General features: G+C 46.4%; 1 protein-coding gene across 1 annotated transcript in view; it reads right to left on the bottom strand.

The window, feature by feature from the left end:
* The window catches only part of ASH1L (ASH1 like histone lysine methyltransferase), a 168684-nt gene that overhangs the window by 32344 nt on the left and 116332 nt on the right, over positions 1-20008 (bottom strand). The window contains exons 8-10 of the mRNA XM_059146914.1: positions 2908-2981; positions 1328-1373; positions 1103-1211 (exon numbers count right to left, since the gene is read on the bottom strand). Of these exons, the coding sequence (XP_059002897.1) occupies positions 1103-1211; positions 1328-1373; positions 2908-2981 (229 nt within the window). The remainder of the gene's footprint in view (positions 1-1102; positions 1212-1327; positions 1374-2907; positions 2982-20008) is intronic.

Here is a 20008-nt window from a genome sequence, read left to right as displayed (position 1 = left end):
TGTGACCCGGCAACTGCGCGTGCGTGTGCAAGACGGTGACGGGCCGACGGCGTGGTGAGCAGGACGCTCCAGCTGGCGCGCGGTCACAGGAGGCCTTAAAACACAGATTCCCGCAGACCTCAGGACAACTGACCAGACGCTGGGGAAGCAGTTGTCTTTGGCCAGGAAAACTATCCAGAAGAGGAATTATTGATGTCAAGTTCACTGGTTCTTTTTTACTATAAATTTGCATATATAACTAAAACCCAACAAATTCGATCTCCATTCTTGGGTCTCCATCAGACATTTCCATTTTGAAATCTCCATGTCATTTAGAATTCAATGGCGCCAAAGTAAAATCACAGTTTTGATCACCAAACTAGCCAGACCCAGACCCGCCCTCTGGCGACAGCATGGACACCTTTCATCAGAGCCACTGGCCCAGTCAGCGCCTGTGCACCTGTGAGCGTACGCGAGTGGCTCACCAGCCTGGTCTTCCCTCGGAGTACATCACGGCTTTCTTCCTCCTCACCGTCACCATCCTACCTCGCTCCCTGGTTATGGCTACCACGTACGGAGATCTAGGAAATTTTCTAAAATTTCCTGAATACTTTATGTCGTGGGCTGAATGCTTGTGTCTCCCCAGAATGAACAGCTAAGCCCTGGCCCCTGGTGTAATGGTGATTTGCAGGCAGAGCCTTTGGGAGGGCAGCTGGCTTGTCTGAGGGTATGAGGACAGGAACTGCACGCAGGAATCAGTGTCCCTACAGGAAGAGGAACAGAAAGCTCTATCTCCATAAGTATGCGCTCAGGCAAGGCCATGTGAACATACAAGGAGAAAGTGGCTGTCTGTAAGCCAGGATGTGGGTCCTCATCAGACATCAAATACTTGCATCTTGACCTTGGACTTCCCAGTCTCCAGAACTGTGAGAAACAAATTTCTGCTGTTTAAGCCACCAGGTCTATGGTACTTTGCCGAACCAGCCCAAGACACGTCAATTAGGTTTTATATAGCTTTGTGCAACTTCAAGAGAGGAAATAAAAGAGCTTAACTTTTCCCTCCAAATGAAGTGTCATCTACCCTGAAGCCCATGCTTTCAGAGAAGTCACTTCAGTACAGTACCTGTTGAGGCAGTCGTCCACACAGCCCTTCCCGGAGTCATCCTCTGGCTTCTTACAGTTACATGTGGTGGCCTCGTAACCAGAAAGGGGCTTGACGTCAACGTAGACATCTCGAGAGAAGACAGCAAAGAGTAATTTGTGAACATAGAGGAAATTTTTTAAGTGCCAGGCTAAGAACAACACTGATGATATAAAGGCAGAAAAAAATAGCTCTCAAGTTACTCACTTGAACGGATTTTTTTATATAGTGGGACATCTGGCTTTTTGTACAGCTAGAAGAAAAAAAAAGAAAAATCTAGATATAGCATTTAACTTCGAATACCAGACAGCAGCATCAATCACTAAAAATATAAGAAATTATTCACATGCTCTGCTTGTATGGGAATATTTTTAAGAAAGACTTTCTGGGTTGGATACACTTGAGGGAAATTCTTGGTGCTATCACTTTTTACCCTGAAATAAGAAGTGACTTACTGGATCAGGACGAGAGAAACAGATTCAATAAGAGAACGAACGTGGAAGAGCTTCCCGGGAATATGTGCGCGCTGTGGTCGGGCGCACACGCAAACCACCCTGCGGGGAAACCACCCTGCAGGACGAGGCTACTCTTTTCGATACATTAAGACTCACTTTGCCTCTATGAAAAGAAAGGAAAACACTCAGAGGGCTTGCTGAGATGGTCTGGCTAGCACATGAAGTTAAAAAGAGGAGTACCATGGCCTTTTCAGTGTGGGTATTCCAGAAAAACACTTTTCACATTTTAATTAAGGCAATTAATTTAGTGAATACAGGGGAGAGGGAAGGCAGGAAAGGGAAGTCTCATTGCAATTAAGAAGGCATTCAGGGGGAAAAAACAACAACAAGGAAAAAAGGAAGGTATGAGACAGGGGTGATCAGCTGTCCAGTGCTGTCCAGTAAGAGGCAGGACAACGACAGCGGCACTGTAGCCTCGAAGAGGACGGACTGACCCGTGCAAAGCAGTCTACCTCCGTTTCTCAGCAGGACCGTTGGAGCACGGTCTCCTTCACGGTCATGAACTCGGAGACAGGTATCTAACAAACTGATCCTCTTAGAATTCAAGAGAGGCCACCAAGAGAAGAGAATGCAGAGGGGAATGTCCACTGCTTCTGGCTTTCCAAAATTAACTTTGGTGGAATTTTGGCAAAGGTCAGGAGCTGTTCACCTCCTTTGTATGACAACTTCTATTTCCTGATGCTTGTTCTCAACATGAGGCCTGGCCTACGGCTAACTACAAAAATTGCCAGGGGAAACTTTTCCATTAGGGAAGAAGCAGAGAAAAACAGCGCCTTCCCATTTTTAGTTCCCAACATAAAGATATTTTAAAAGCGTATGCGTGTTAAACATTTTTCCTGTTTCCTTTGGTAGGAGAGTCTCTTTTGTATGTGAAAAATAAATTCCAAACGATGGGAAGGAGCCAACACAAATAAAGCCTGACATTTCTTAGTGCTGCCGGCAGCGCGTCACAACCCTCCTGGGATGTGCATCCAACAGGAGCCTCACAGCACGGAGCTCTGCTACCACAGAGGAAGTGCAGACCAGAAACAGAAGTTGCCCAGGAAAGCAGACACTCACTGCTATTCTGAAGTATGAGTAAAGGCAAAGAGGCCACATTAGATATGGATGCAAATTCATTTTTCTTCGTCTCTAACCTTCACAGGGACAGTCTTGATACTTCCTAAGATGAGAGCACAGGGCACAGAGCATAACACGGAGGCGGACCGAGGCTCGCACTCCCCCCCGCCCGCCCTGGAGAAGGAAACCTGAGAGAGGAGGCCGGCCCGGTACCTGGTTGTGCTTCCACTGCCAAAGGATGTCATAGGGGAGCTGGAAGTCAATTCTCTTTTGCCTCAGATACTTTCCTGAAACAAAGAAATACTATCAATTTCAGGATCTATTTATACAAAGGGTCAAACAGCCACAAGATCTAATACGCATTGACTAGAAAAAATAAACATTTAATTTTTAATTTTAGGAACTTTTCTGTCACCAATTTTTCATTTTAGCTACTCTCTATTCCATTGTGCTCCAGGTGGTAAAGGCTGAGGGGATGTTTTGAGAGCAGCCTACATAGAGCAATGAACACGGCAAACTTACTACCAAAAAATACACCGGTCATTATGAAGCCAACTAAAACTAACAATTGTTGGAGTATTAAAATTATTAACTACAGCATCTGGCAGCTGTTCTCCAACATTATTATACATACTATGAGACTGTCTGTAAAAACGGGAAGTAAGATTTTCTAAGATAGGAGTCCCTGAATTTAAATAACTCAAGAGTATCTACATTCAAATTTATGATGTTAACCCCCCCAAGAAGTACTGCTCGTAAAAGTCAAAAGCCCCTTTCTACGTTGAAGAGGACGCTGCGGCTTCCTCACTCTCTGACCTTTCTGCCCTTTAGTAAACTTGCTTCTCGCAGGAAGCTAACCTCCTTGTTACCTGGGTATTCACCCCATCACTGACCGACTCCAGCCGAGCAGTTCTCAATGTTCTGTGAATGCGGGGGACCCAAGGGGCAAAGACCGTCTTACCACTAAGTACCATGCGGCTACTGCTATACTGGTATCACTGAGGCGTTACATGCCATCTTTACCACGCGGACGTTTGTCCCAATGCTGTAAAAGCAATGGTGAGTAAGACCACTGGCATCTCAGTAGGAATCAAGGCAAGCGGAACGCTGTACTAGAAGAACGGAACTGATGGACATGAACCATGCCAGTGTCTCAAAAGTTCATGTGTTAAGTCTTGACCCACAAGCCAAAAGCGCGGCTACTCTGCAAGGCGCACGGAAGGATGCAGCCAGCACCCGGGCCGCTCCCTGGGCGGCGGAGTCCAGCACGTGCCTGCGCACACGCGAGCTGGACGAGCTTCTTCCCCGGAACGCGCTCCGTGTCCGTGAAAGCACAGCCGAGCGACTCCGGTCATTCGGACTCAGAGCATGAGGATGAGCGAAGTGAGCTTGTTACTTCAAGAAACAACGGAACGTTTCTGTTTCCAGTGATAAAACGGAGTTTGAAGTGAATACGGGAGATCTGGAAAACGTGTGTCCAACCACGAGAATCTTTAGTTTTCTTTAAATTTTCCTCCTAAAGCAAGCGGGAGGACTGACCGGTGCGAACGGTTGTGGACGCACGCAGGGAACGCAAGAGCAACACAGTTCAGGGAACCGGAACTTCTTAAAGACCAACACGTGAAGTGGGAACACCACACCTGGGTAGAGAATCCATTTAAATGCCAAGAGAGACCAATGGACTTCAATGGAACAGAAAACAAAAAGTTAACCGATTTCATAGTCTATGATGCAACTCACCTCTAAGGAACTATTACACTCATATTTTGCTAGAGTGTCAAAGAAGAATTATCTGAATTATTAAATACTCCTATCCTATCCTTTATAACATACTTATTACCTACACGGAGACAGATTTCTTCACGTACTTAAGCCAAAGTAACATCATAAGAGACTGCCAAAATGGATCAGAAAATTCAGTTGACTTATATTAAACTAGACAACAATGAAATTTGCAAAAATAGAAAATAAAGTCACTTTCTGCATGGAATATTTCTTTGGAAAAGTTATTTCTCATAAAAATATGCTATTTGTGTTAACACATAATGTGTAATGAGTTTATCTGACAAATCTGAAGACACATGAGCATGGATTACAGGTATATTGTGGAGAAGTAACTTGTGGAGTTAGAGTAACACAAGACAAGGTCTGCGCCTGGGAGCAGACCAGAGTCTCCTGCGCAGGGAAGCAAAGCGGAACGCATGACTGCAGAGTCTGCCGTGAGGAAGCGGAAACAATGTGAAGTCAAAGGTCAGCAAACTCTGGTACATTCAGGTAAGAATACGCAACTGGAGAGATAAAATGAGATACACATTTACTCAAATGGAAACATTCTCCAAGTTGCAAAAAAAGAAAAAATAGGGCATGAACTCATTAAGAAAAAGACATTTTGAAACATTTAAGAGCTATTCGTGGGGGGCCTCGGTGGCTCAGCGGGGTGTGCGGTCACGAGTCTCTCACTGGCCCCACGGGATCTTCTTGAGGTTCTCTACCCTCTCTCTGGCCCTCCCCATGCTCGTGCTCAATCTCTCTTTCAAATGAATAAATAAATCTTAAAAAAAAAAAAATTGGGGGCCTGGTGGCTCAGTCGGTTGGGCAGCCAACTCTTGGTTTTGGTTTAGGTCACGAACTTGGGGTCATGGATGGAGCCCTGCACCAGGCTTGAGACGCCTCCTTACCCCTCTGCCCCTGAGACCTTGGTTCTGACATGAGTGCTGAAATATTTAAGGGAAGTGTATCATTGTCTGCGATTTACTGCGGCGTGCCCCCCAAATTCAGGTGGACTAACGGACGGATACATAAATCCAAGTCAAATGCTAATGACAGAATTTAGTGATGGGATACTGCACATTCACTACAGAGTATTTTCAATTTTTTGCTTATTGTTTAATTTTTAAAGTTTTTTAAATAGGTTCTACACCCGGCGTGGAGGCCAACCCAGGGCTTGTACCCAGGACGCTGAGATCAAGACCGGAGCCGGAGCCAAAAGTAGACTGCTGAACTGACTGAGCCATCCAGGCGCCCCAGAGGCCTTTGTTTACTGAAAAAATTTTACAGTAAATTATTGGAAGACATATTTATAAAGGAAAAAGTTTGAGAGGGTATATACTAAGTTATTGTATCTCTGGTAGGGGGAGATTTATCTATAATTCATACCCTTCTCTACAAATTGCTTTGCAAGTATATATTGTTTCTTAACAATATAAATACAATTTTTTAAAAAGACAAAATTGATCTTCAGCAGATATGATAAACCCCTTAATGTAAAGAATTGACTCTTTTTTTTTTTTAAAGATTTTATTTATTTATTTGTCAGAGAGAGAGTGAGCAAGAGCAAGCACAGGCAGACAGAGAGGCAGGCAGAGTCAGAGGGAGAAGCAGGCTCCCTGCTGAGCAAGGAGCCCGATGTGGGACTCGATCTCGGGACGCTGGGATCATGACCTGAGCTGAAGGCAGCTGCTTAACCAACTGAGCCACCCAGGCATCCCTTTTTTTTGCCAGCAGTATCTAATGTGTTTTCTGTAGAAGGTATAAAACAGTGAGGGAGAAGCCAGTAAGTTATAAATTTTTTTTTGAAGATTTTATTTATTTATTTGGCAGAGATCACAAGTAGTCAAGAGAGGCAGGCAGAGAGAGAGAGGGGAGAAGCAGGCCACTTGCTGAGCAGAGAGCCTGACACAGGGCTCCATCCCAGGGCCCTGAGATCACGACCTGAGCTGAAGGCAGAGGCTTAGCTCACTGAACCACCCACGTGCCCCCCGAAGTTATAATTCTTTAAATTATAACTTTATAATTTTTAGAGAATTTAACGCTATAAATTTTAAAAAAGATTTAAATTTAACGTTATAAATTTTTAAAAAGAATACTTTCTCAATGGGGTACCTGGGTGGGTTGGTCGGTTAAGCGTCTGCCTTTGGCTCAGGTCAAATCCTAGGGTCTTGGGACTGAGCCCCACACTGGGCTTCCTGCTCCATGGGGAGTCTGCTTCTCACTCTCCTTCTGCCCCCCCGATCTCTCAAATAAAAAAATAAAAATCTTAAAAATTTTTAAAAAAGAATACTTTCGAGGTGCCTGGGTGGCTCAGTGGGTTAAGCCTCTGCTTTCAGCTCAGGTTATAATCTTGGGGTCCTGGGATCGAGCCCCGCATCGGGCTCCCTGTTCAGCAGGGAGCCTGCTTCCCCCTCCCTCTCAGACTGCGTCTCTGCCTACTTGTGATCTCTGTCAAATAAAAAAATAAAATCTTAAAAAAAATAAATAAATAAAATAAAATCTTAAAAAAAATAATAAAATCTTAAAAAAAAAAAAAAAGAATACTTTCTTGGGGTGTCTGGGTGGCTCAGTCAGTTTAGCATCTGACTCTTGGTTTCTGCTCAGATGACAGTCTCATGGGTTGTGACGTGGTGCCCCGATTTGGAAGTGGGAGTTGGCTTGGATACTCTTTCCCTCTGCCCCTTCCCCTGGTTTCTCTTTTTCTCTAAAATAAATTAATAGGGGTGCCTGGCTGGCTCAGTTGGTTGAGGTACTGCCTTCAGCTCAGGTCGTGATCCTGGAGTTGTGAGATCGAGTCCCGCATCAGGCTCCCTGCTCAGCGGGGGGTCTGCTTCTCCCTCTGCCCTTCCCCTCTCATGCTCTCTCATTCTCTCTCTCTCAAATAAATAAAATCTTAAAAAAAAAAAAAAAAAAAAGAAAAGAAAACTGAATTTGTGCAACGAAGTCATTTTCAAGAGGACAGACACTACGGAAGCTCAGAAGCCTGTGCTGACCTTGCAATCTGAAAGGGGGAAGTCACGAAGATTTTCTTTCACGAAGTCAAGCCCGACAGGAGGAAGTGACAGCGGACCCCGAGGCGGAACATCACGGCGCAGTCCGTTGTGAGGGCACCGGGCAGAGTGCGTCGCGAAGGTGAGGGCAGTTCCCAACCGAAAGGAGAAAAGTAACAATGTCCTTTTCTAGAAGAGATCTTAAAATTTGACAAAAACTTGGCCTTTTTTTTTTTTTTTTTAAAAGATTTTACTTACTTATTCATCAGAGAGCGAGCGAGAAAGCACACAAGCAGGAGGAGCGGCGGGCAGAGGCAGAGGGAGATGCAGGCTCCCCACCCAGCAGGGAGCCCGATGACGCAGGACTCGGACCCAGGACCCTGGGATCATGACCCGACCCGAGCCGAAGGCTTAACCGACTGAGCCACCCAGGCGTCCCTATTGGCTTTTTTTTCTTTTTTAAAACCAAGAATAAAGTGACTGACTTCAGCTAAAGCTCACCTGTAAACTACACACGACTTGAGCACTGGCTTGGAGTATCGTTCGATGACAGCAATTACTCAGGCTGTCTTCCCTGTTCTGTGTAAAGTGTCCCGGGATCTCCCCTAAAAAACCTGTAGCACTATTTCACTGAAAGGAATAGTGTATCAGTGAAATGTGTGCCATTAAGGAGGTTATAAATAATGACCAAGGATACTTATAGGAAACTGTTTAAGTTTCACTGAACAAATCACAAGTAGAATTTGAGCTTCTGGTTTTGTCAGCCTGAGGGAACATAGGTGCGACCCAGTGGACATGGACAGTGGGATTTTTCTTCCCAGTGGAAAACTGTCAGCCCCAGGGAAGCAAGGATATTCATCTGTTCTGCTTACTGGTGTGTCCCAAACCTCTAGAAAACTGAGTGATCAAAAAGCAGGTATCGAACAAGTATTTTCCGAATGAATGAGCGCAAACATGTACCCTACATGTACCCCAACTGTTCTCATTTATTTATTCATTTACTTAAGATTTTAAACATTTTTGGGGCACCTGGGTGGCTCAGTGGGTTTTACCTCTGCCTTTGGCTTGGGTCATGATCTCAGGGTCCTGGGATCGAGCCCCACATCGGGCTCTCTGCTCAACAGGGAGCCTGCTTCCCCCTCTCTCTCTGCCTGCCTCTCTGCCTGCTTGTGATCTGTCAAGTAAACAAATAAAATCTTCAAAAAACTTAAAAAAAAATTTTTAGTAAGCTCTACACTTAACGTGGAGCTCCAACTCACAACCCTGAGATCACGTCACCTGCTCCTGGGGACAGAGCCAGCGGTGTGTCCCCACTGTTTTCTCTCAACCCTGTGAAGCAGCAGATCACCCTTTCCTGCGGGTTTGTTTCAGGACAAGTGCTCCCTCAAGTCCTGCTGCCTCCACTGTTTCTGGAATTAAGTTCTTCCTACGCACAATCTCCCCTTCCTGCCTTTCTCCCCAGCACACCAGCTAACTCATCTCCCCTCCGACTCACTGCGATGTCCGTGCACCCGGGACGGGGCTCGCCTACGGTGCGCAGGGCGACGGGGCCGCAGCGGGGTTCACCGCGGTCACCGTGCTGTGCCCCACAGCCTCTGCGCGGGCCTGGCGTGCGGCTTCCAACTGCGGCCCGTCTTTCTCCCGTCACCCCTCCTCATGCCCCTTGCTTCTGGTAACCACAAAGCTGATCACCAGCCCCCCCTTTTACAACAGATTTTTGCTTTGTTATTATTGTATTTTCAAGTCAACTCTACATCACCATGGTGTTCGAACCCACAACCCCCAGAGCGAGGCTCGCGTGCTCTCCGACCAGGCCAGCCAGGCGCCCGGCCCAGGTGCCCCCCTCTGAGTTTGCTTTTCCGATTCCACATGCGCGGGAGACTATGAACTATTTGTCTTTGGCTTATTTCACCGAACATGATGCCCTCGAGGTCCATCCATGTTGTCACAAATGGCAAGACTCTTTCTCTTTTTTCTCTCTTCCCCTCTTTTCAAACAAAGCCCAGGAGAGCTGCCTCTTCTCTATCTGTCCGGCGGCTTGCATGGCTGCCGACCGCAGACGACGCGGCTGCGGGCACGGGGCAGACGTCAGAGCGAGTGTTTGCGTTTCCTTCGGATACGGTCCCGGAAGTGGCGCTGCCGGACCACATGATCACTCTATTTTTCATTTTCTGAGGATCCTCCATACATTTTCCGTAAGGGCCAGACCAACAGTTCCTTAAGTACAACCGGCTCCTCATGCTCTCACGTCCCCGCGCGCCGCTTCTCTCAGCTGAAACCGAATTCTCTCAACCGACTTATACCATTGCCTCAGTTGTCTTTTTAAGTTTTATTTATTCAAGTAAGGTCTATATCCAACATGGGGCTCAAACTCGTGACCCCAAGATCAAGAGTCGCATGCCCTACTGACTGAGCCAGCCGGGCGCCCCCCACCTGCCTCACTTTAAACCCCACTTGAAAAGTCTGTAACTTTAACACAGCTTCGTCCACAACCACATTCGACCCTGATTACTAGAGCGGCTCCGTTCTGCACGGTAGTTGGTGTAATGAAATGTGTCCCCTTTGCTTCCACGTTTGTACATTCTGTGCTCTTCTCTGTCCATGTCATACAGTCTATTTATCATATATCCGATAAGCGACTGATACCCAGGATCCGTGTGGAACTCCTGAGGCTCAACAAGGAACAGATGACTCAATTCAAAAGTGGACAAGCCCCGAGCACACGTCACTGCAGATAGACGAATGGCCGAGAGCGCGTGAAGAGCTGCTCAGCGTCACTATTAGGGAAATGCAAATCAGAACCACAGGGGACACCGCTGCACGCCCACCGGGATGGCTACTAGGAAAAGTCACACAAAGTGACGAGCATTACTGAGGACGTGTGGACACAGCTCTCAAGACTGGCTGGCGGCAGTGAAGGTGGAGCAGCCGCTGTGCGAACAGCACAGCCATTCCCGAAATCAAGCGGAGACGCACCGGAGGAGCCAGCAGCCCCACCGCTGGGCACACACACAAAAGAACTGAACGCGGGATCCTCAACAGAGAATGGTAAACCAAGGTTCACAGCAGCATTATTCACAGCTGGAAAAAGGAGGAAACCAGAGAGACATCCGTCGGCAGATGAAGGGATAAACAAAATACAGAGCGTGGGTACCGGGGAGACTACGCAACTTTACGAAGGGCGAACGCTTCACACGAGCTACAACACAGAAGAACCCCGAGGGCATTATGCTAAGTGAAATACGGTAGACCCCAAAGGACAATATTGTAATGACTCCACCATACGAGACACCTAAATAGTCAAATTCACAGGGATAAAAAGAACAGCAGTTACCAGAGGCTGGGGCAATGGGCAATTATCATTTAATGGGCACCGAGTTCTGCTCTGGGATGATGAAAAAATTCTGGAGAGGAATGGGGTCATGGCCACACAATAATGTGAACGTGCTCAATGGAAAATGCAAATTCTAAGTTACGCATATCTTACGACGAGTTAAAAATATTAATGACATAATGCACCAAAACCCACTGTATGCTTTAAATGGGTGACCTGTAGGATATGTGAATTATGCCTCAGTGCATTTTAAAAAAATACAGCAGTGTTAAAATTTTGTGCTTCATTTATTAAAGAGTTACTTGGGAGATTCCCAAGGAGAAGGAAAGCCTACCACATATGCCCATAAATGTACTTACTGTTCCTTCTGGTATTTCTTTCCTGTTTAGACCTTCCTTACCCAGGGGAGGTCTACTGGCAACACTTCTTTAGACATTCTCCTTCCTCTAGGAAGGCCGTGACTCCCATTTCAATCCTGAAGGATTCTTTCGCCGGGCTAGACACGTCCTCTTTCGGCACTTGGAAAACGTTTTGCCATCTCCCTGGACGCAGGCCAGCACTCCCCTACCGTCTGAACCGCCCTCCGCTGACGGGCAGGGGTCCACTTCTCTGCGACTCACAGTGGCCGGGTCTGCGGCGGGCTGAGCTCCGACAAGGCTGTGCGCCGCACAGGGGTCTCCTCAGGTGTGTCCTGCTGGGCTCCGTCGTCGACTTCCATGGAGCTTCCTGTCCGTTGCCGAACCTGCGAAGTCTCCAGCCATTACCCACCCGAGTCGTGTTCATCTCTGTGCTCCCTCCTCCTTCGGGACGCGGAGGACAGGCCCGCCCGTGGCCGGGACGGCTCAGGCTCTTGTCTTCTCAGGTCCGCGCTCTCTCCCGCTCAGACGGTCCTGGGTTCTTCCTCCTCCTTCATCTCGCTGCCAAGAGCGCCCCTAAGCCTTGGCTGCATCCTCCAGCTCTAGGATTCCGACTTGGCCCTTCCTTCCCTCTCCGTGCTGAGGCTTTCTGTTGCTTCTGCGCTTCATGCGTATTCATTACTGCTTGCTGGAGTGTGTGTGTGTTGGGGGGGGCATAGTTTTTACAAAAGAAATCTAAATGCTTTAAGGTCTTTTTTGGGTGGTTCTAACCTCCTGATGTTGGCATGTACCGATTGCCTTTTTTTTTTTTTTTTTAAAGATTTATTTTTTTATTTTATTTTATTTGACAGAGAGAGATCACAGGTAGGTAGAGAGGCTGGCAGAGAGAGAGAGAGGGAAGCAGGCTCCCTGCTGAGCAGAGAGCCCGATGCGGGACTCGATCCCAGGACTCTGAGATCATGACCTGAGCCGAAGGCAGCGGCTTAACCCACTGAGCCACCCAGGCGCCCCCGATTGCCTTTTAAAGTTCAGTTTAAGGGGCACCTGGTGGCTCCGTGAGTTGAGTGTCTGCCTTTGGCTCAGGTCACGGTCCCGGGGTCCTGGGATCGAGCCCCGCCTTGGGGAGTCTGCTTTTCTCTCTCCCTCTGCCTCTGCTCATGTCTGTGCTCTTTCTTTGGTTTGTTCTCTCAAATTAATAAAATCTTAATAAAAAACTAAACAGTTTAAGATCTCCCTGGTTCTTAGTATGACATACGATTTTCACTTTAAACCTAGACATTTATCATGTTACCAGGTTCTGAATTTTACATAAACCTTCTATTTTGGCTGGCCTTTCCCAAAACCGCTCCAGCAAGAGAAGGGAGTCAGATGTCCAGACTACCAGTTCGGAGGCCCCCACTTGACCTCCACTGAGACCCAAGTGCTGGTAGGTCAGTACTGCTGGGGGATGGTGGGAGGGGCCGGGTTATTACTGGAGGATGGTTGAAGTCCCGAATCCTGTGGCCTTCCCCTGTCATCAGACAGGCTGGTGGACCACGGTAGGACACCCATTACCTCCGACTGGGAAGGGAAGCTGAGGCTCTCCACGGGCACCTGTGGGGAGGGAACAGTTTTTCTGCCGTGTCTGACCGGAGGACGGAGGACATGGTCTAAAAGTTTCCCATCTTGCGAGGCTGACTCTTCCCTACTCCTCGCTGCAGAAAGCAGGCCTTTCTTCACGGGCGTTTTTTGCGCCCAGCAGCATTTCCAGGTGGCTCCTCAAGGTTTTACCTCAGTATGACGAGGCGAGACAACTCCAAGGACTTGAACCCTCAGTCCTAGTTGGTCTGCCTCCTCCTCTCCACTTTTTAGAGTCTCCTTTTTTTTTTTTTTTAAAGATTTTATTTATTTGACAGAGAGAGAGAGAGATCACAGGTAGGCAGAGAGGCAGGCAGAGAGAAGGGAGGAAGCAGGTTCCCCGCTGAGCAGAGAGCCCGATGCGGGACTCCATCCCAGGACCCTGGGATCATGACCTGAGCCGAAGGCAGAGGCTTTAACCCGCTGAGCCCCAGGTGGCCCTAGAGACTCCTTTTTATATAGGATATGGAGAACATGACATTATAATAAGACATTTTTACTCATATTTAACAGAACAGGGAAAAGTATACCTACTTCATTTTCCAGGAGGTGAAAGCATGTCAATCCTAATCTTTTTCCCTGTTAGCTGCTGCTCATAGTCCGTACAGGAACGCACTGTCTGTGTGTCCGCTGTGCTGACGGACATCTGGACTATCTCTAGTTTATGCCATAACGAATGACGGTGTCATGAACATTCTTACAGACGTATGTCCTGATTTCTCTCTGGTAGGTTTGTTTACTCTTATATAAAAGCTGCCAGAGCTTTAGTTTTCTTTTAAAGATTTTACTTACTTATTTGAGAGAAAGAACATGAGCAGGGGAGGGCAGAGGGAGAGGAAGAAGTAGACTTTCTACTGAGCAGAGAGCTGGACTCGGGGCTCGATCCCAGGACCCTGAGATCATGACCTGAGCTGAAGGCAGAGGCTTAACCCACTGAGCCCTCCAGGCGCCCCTGCCAGGGCTTTTTAAAAAAAAAGTGGTGCCATTTTACTCTCCCACAGTTGTCTGTAAACACTGTGGCTATGCCAACTCATGATAGCTTTCGTTTGCAGTTCTTTGATGAGTTATGGTGGATGAGAATTTTACACGCAGGTTGTGGAGATATCCTATGCTTTCTTCTAGAAACTTCGTAATTCTGGCATTTACATTTCAGCCTGCGACCCGCGCCAGGCCGAGCCTGGCCCTGCTGCCAGGCCAGTGTCAGAGCTGAGCCGCTGGCACCGGACATCACCCGGGCCGCACGGGCCGCAGCACATCCTGCTCGGTGGCTCTGGTGCCTGCACGCAAATGCAACGACCACAACATGTGGGTCTCCTTCTGGGCTATCTACTCTGTCCCACAGACCAGTTCTACTGGCACGTCACTTTATTATCTTAGCGCGTGAGCAGGGGGCGGAGGGGGTGGAGGGAAGGGAGGGTGAGAGAGAATCCCAAGCAGACTCCACTCAGCACAGAGCCTGAATTTCAAGACCCCAAGTTCATGACCCGAGCTGAAACCAAGAGTCAGATGCCCAACCAAAAGAGCCTCCCAAGGACCCCTATTTATTAAAAAAAAAGTATTATTACTGTTTTTTTTAGAGGGCTCTATGCCAATATGGGGCTTGAACTCATGACCCTGAGATCAAAAGTTGTGTGCTCTACCTATGCCCTTCTAAAGCTAATTTAAAGTTTAAACTTGCTCTATAATTACTCTGGCCAATAATGCAAGTCTTGGGGCAACAAGAAGACATTTCTAAAAGATCACTTCGCATGTTCTGGGTTCTTCGCCTCTCCGTATAAATTTCAGAAAAATCAGCTCATCCGTTTTTACAGAAGAGCCTGCTGGTCACAAGCTACCCTGCATGGAATGTAACGACGTTTCTAAATGTGGCGTATTTCTCCATGTACTTAGGTCTAATTTAATCTCGCTGATAAATGTTTTAATTTTCAGTATAAAGTTTTTGCCTATTTTTGGATAAATTTATTTCTAATTACTTCAGTTTTATTACACTATTTTTAAAAAATAGACTTTATATTTTAGAGCAGTTTTAGGTTCAAAGCAGTATTGAGCAACAGACAGGGATTTCCAAAATACACACTGCCCCCACACACCGCAGCTTAGCCCGTCGCCGACAGCCCTGACCAGAGCGGCACACTGGTTAACAGCTACTGAACCACACAGACGCGTCATTCTCACGGAGTCACAGTTTACGTGAGGGCTCACTCTTGTTCATGCTATGGCTGGGAGACATGTAGTAATGACAGGTATCCAACCACTACTGTGTCATACAGAAGAGCGTCACTGACCTAAAAATCTCTGCTCTGTGGACCCATCCTTACTTTACCCTCAGCCGCTGATATTATCAATGTCTCCATGGTTCTGGCTTTTCCAGAACATCACACAGTGGAACCATACACTATGTAGCCTTTCCACACTGGTTTCTTCCACTCAGCACGATGATTTCAACGTCTCTCAGTGTCTTTTCAGGGCTTGACAGCTCATCTCGTATTAGTGTGGGTGACATCCCATCGCCTGGCTGTGCTGGTTCACTGCTCGCCGACAAGGACAGCTCGGTAGCTTCTGAGTTTAGGGAGCCACGAGCAAAGTGGCTGTGCAATGCACGGGCGCAGCTGATCACACAGACAGTTCTCAGCTTCTCTGGGTAATCACCAAGGACCAGCCTCGCCGGCCGGTACGGTAAGGGCAGGCTATTTTGTGAGAATACGAGTGGATTCTTAGATACGGATTTTTGTTTCCAGTAACTGTGCTAAAAGGCAGTAACAGGCTGTGGGGTACTTCTCTGGATTTAATCATCACGTAATGTGTGAGCAGAACAGTTTCACTTCTTCCTTCCCAAACTTTATGACTCCTATTCATCTCCTGCCTTACTGCGCCGGCTGGAGTATCCCGAGTAACGCAGACAGAAGCAGCGAGGATGGCCGTTTTGACCTTCTTTCCGATTTCAGGAGGACACACTGCGTACTTCACCAGTAGCTGTAATGCTCCCTTGCGATGCCTTCTGTGCGACCGGGGAAATGCCCTTCTACCCCCAAGAGTTCCTGCCTGCATGTCTACACAGTCTATGCTCAACTTCCTTCTGTAGCTGTTTCTTCCCATCGAGTTTTTGTCAGGTTCTTTACCAGGATTATGTTAGCCTCACAGAGTAAGCTGGGGAAGTGTCCTCTACTTTCTGGAAGCTTTCGTGTAAGGCTGGCGTTGTTTTTTCTCAGTGATGGAACAGCTCACAATGGAAGCCATTTCGTTCTGCCATTTTTTACGTGTAGGATTTGATAAAGAACTAAATTTCCTTAAATGATACAGGCTATTCAGACATTCTGAAATTCTATTTCTTTTTGAATTAGTTAAGCTATATATTTTAAGGGATTTACCCATTTCATATACATTGCTAAGTGAACTGGCATGAAGTTATTCCTAACATCTCCGTACCAGCCCCTTTACAACCGCAGGACCGTCAGGACCGACAGGACCAACCTGATGGTTCGCGTGGCCTCTTACCTGCTGCCGTTTGCTGCTTCCAGAGCTTCGATTCTGTCGCACTTTTTGAACTTGTTTCCTTACTGTCTGTTCAGTATATTATCGACTTCCACTCTTTATGATTTCCGTCTTTCTACAGATACCTGCTTTCTAGAAATGAGTGGGATGGCTTTGCCCTTCTCACTGTCACTTACAGCAAATCAAGGGGAAAGGGTATTCGCTCCGTGTCAAGTGCAACGCCAATGTTCCTTGATCCTCACAGCCCAGGCACGTGGAGACGCAGAGACGCAGCTCAGGTCGCCCGGCTGGAAGATGGGGGTGGGGAGCAAGCCGTGGAGTCCGACTCGCAGGGGTGTGCAGGCCCCCAAGGCCACCTTCAGGGTTGCTGGCTAACAGCTGCATTTCATTCAACAGCCAAAGGATACAAAGCAGACGTAGTAAAGGGGAAAAGCGCACTGGGCAAAACGGAGGAAATGAGGCATAAGCTTGTACAAATTCTCCCTTGCCTTGGCAATACACTGGGACAAGAGATATGAAATGTCTACCAAGAACGGTCATTACAGATTCAGTGCCCAAGGTTTTGAGGGTTTTGTCTCAATATTACGTATGTTTTCATGCTTAAATTCTTTCATTGAACCTATGCCCTTAATCCACACATAAGTGTTTCAATTCATATTTAAAAGTACCAGTGAGGGGCGGGGAAGCTGGGTGATGGGCCAGAAGGCAGGCGGGCGATGTAATGAGCGCTGGGTATGACAGTAAGACTGATGTATCACTGACCTCTACCACTGAAAGTAATGATACATTACACGTTAATTAACTGAATTTAAATAAGAAAAAATACCTTTCAGTGTAAGACTCAAGGCATCAGCACCAGAATTTTTCTTTTGCATTGGGTAATCACTATAATTTTGATTAACATATGCCTGATTAAAACAATGTAACTACACTTTCAAGATAACACTTTCTGAGGCATAATTTACATACCAAAAAGTACATTCTTTTTTGGGTTTTAGTACATGGAGCTCTGGTGATGATCAATTTTCTGTATCAACTTGGCTCAATTACAGTACACATAGGGCTGGTGTCTGTAAAGGTTAACTCTTAGATGAAATTAACATTTAAATTACTAAATTGTGAGTCAAGCAGATCACCCTCCATAATGTGGGTGGGATCATCCAAACAGCTGAAGGCCTTAGTAAGAAAACAGACTGACCTCCCACTCCTTGACCCTCCCCTGGTCTCCATGCTTCCAGCCCGCCCTGTAGAGTTTGGACGTGCCAGTTGCCAAGACGGTGTGAATGGCAACCTTAAAATAAATCTCCAGAGGAGTCCCCTGCTGGCAGTCAGTACAGGGTTTTAACTCTTGATCTCAGGGTCTTGAGTTCAAGCCTCACACTGGGCATAGAGCTTACTTAAAAAATTATACATCAAGTAAAATGTTGTCACAAGTGAAATCTATTTTTAAAGAAACCCCTTCTCAGGGCACCTGGGTAACTCAATCATTAAGCGTCTGTCTTCAGCTCAGGTCATGGTCTCAGGGTCCTGGGATCAAGCCCCTTGTTGGGCTCTCTGCTCAGCGGGGAGCCTGCTTCTTGCGCTCCCTCTGCCTGCTGCTCCCCTGCTTGTGCTCATCCACTCTCTATCAAATAAATAAAATCTTAAAACAAAACAAACCCAAACCCTCTCTATTAAAATGAGAAAGGTGGGAACATAGTTAAAAAAAAGAAATCCAGATTTGGGGGCACCTGGCTGGCTCAGTCGATGGAGCGTATGACTCTTGATCTCAGGGTCATGAGTTTGAGCCCTGAACTAGGTATAGAGATTACTTAAAAAATAAATCTTAAAAAGAAAAGAAAAAAGGAATCATAAAGCACATGACATTTTGTGATTACTCTCTTTTTTAAAAAAATATATATTTTTAAAGATTTTTATTTATTTATTTGACAGACAGAGATTACAAGTAGGCAGAGGAGATTAGGCAGAGAGAGAGGAGGAAGCAGGCTCCCTGCCGGGCAAAGAGCCCGATGCGGGGCTCGATCCCAGGACCCTGGGACCATGACCTGAGCCGAAGGCAGAGGCTTTAACCCACTGAGCCACCCAGGCGCCCCGTGATTACCCTCTCTTACCCAGAGTAATGTTTTCACTTTGCCCATTTTGGTACCTATCTCCGTACCTCACTTCTTTATTTCTTTTTAAATTTAAGGTTTTATTTATTTGACAGGGAGAGAGAGAGAGTACAAGCAGGGGAAGTACACTGCCCACTGAGCAGAGAGTTCGACGTGGGGCTCAATCCCAAGACCTTGGGGTCATGACCTGAGCCAAAGGCAGCCGTTTAACAGACTGAGCCCCCTGGTGACCCTCAGTACCTCATTTCTGGGTACTGCCCAAGAGCACCCCATGGTGAGCACAGACCACATTCTGTTAATCCATTATCCACTGTGGGAAACTCGCTTCCACCTGTCGGCTACTACGAATGCTGCTGTTACGAACATCTCTAAGTTCTTGTGGGACATGATGTGTTCCGTTCTACTGGGCAGATGCTTACCAGCACAACTGCTGGGTCATATGGTAACTTCTTGAGGAACTGCCAAAATGTTTTCCAAAGAGGGTTATACCACTTCACATTCTCAACAACAATGTCTGAGGTTTCGAATTTCTTCACATTGTGCATCAATCCTTTAATTAAAGCCACCCTAGCGGGTGTGCGAGGGTCTCTCATTGCTGTTTTGATGCCACTTCCACAATGACTAATGACGCTGAGCATTTTGTCACGTGTGTACCGGTCATGGGTGTAACTCTTTCGGAGAAATGTCTATTCAAATAATTTACCCACTTAAATTGTGTTATTTGGCTTTAAACTAATGAGTCTCAACAGTTCCTTATAAGTCTGGGTTTCTGGATACAAGTCTCTTGATACACAATTTGCAAACATTTCTCCATTCTGTGCATTGTTTTTTTATTTTCCTGAGGGTGTTTTTTGAAGCACAGAAATTTTAAATATTGACCAAGTTCAATTTGTCTTTTTCTTTTGTTGCATAGGATTTTGGTGTTATAGCTAAGAAATTATTGCCCGATCCAAGGTCATGAAGATTTCCTCCTATGTTTTCTTCAAGAGTTTTATAGGTTTAGCTGTTATATTTAGGCTGATGATCCATTTTTTTTTTAAAGATTTTATTTATTTATTTGACAGAGATCACAAATAGGCAGAAAGGGAGGCAGAGAGAGAGAGGGGGAAGCAGGCTCCCCGCTGAGCAGAGAGCCCGATGCGGAGCTTGATCCCAGGACCTTGGGATCATGACCTGAGCTGAAGGCAGAGGCCTTAACCCACTGGGCCACCCAGGTGCCCCAAGGCTGATGATCCATTTTGAGTACATTTTTTTATATGGTGTGAGGCAAGGGTCCAACTGCAACCTTTTGTATGTGTATATCCAGTTACCAAAGAACTACCTACTAGAAACATCATGGGCTCCTCATTCGACTGTCACGGCACTCTCATCAAAAATCAATTGACTATAAATTTAAGGGTACAATATACATTTTGATAAGTATTATGAAAAGTAAAATTTTACTTGAAATGTACTTCTCTAATGATAAAGAACCTTGATTCCCTTAGTTAAATGTTTAAGAATAAATATGATTTTGTTTGTTGATTCTGACTCTTTTTTTTTTTTTTTAAAGATTTTATTTATTTATTTGACAGAGATCACAAGTAGGCAGAGAGGCAGGCAGAGAGAGAGAGAGGGGGAAACAGGCTCCCTGCCGAGCAGAGA

This window comes from Mustela lutreola, chromosome 14 (genome assembly GCF_030435805.1).
Source record: "Mustela lutreola isolate mMusLut2 chromosome 14, mMusLut2.pri, whole genome shotgun sequence".
NCBI lineage: Eukaryota > Metazoa > Chordata > Mammalia > Carnivora > Mustelidae > Mustela > Mustela lutreola.
The sequence above is the reverse complement of the archived record's forward strand: the minus strand, read 5'-3'. Positions and strand labels throughout refer to the sequence as shown.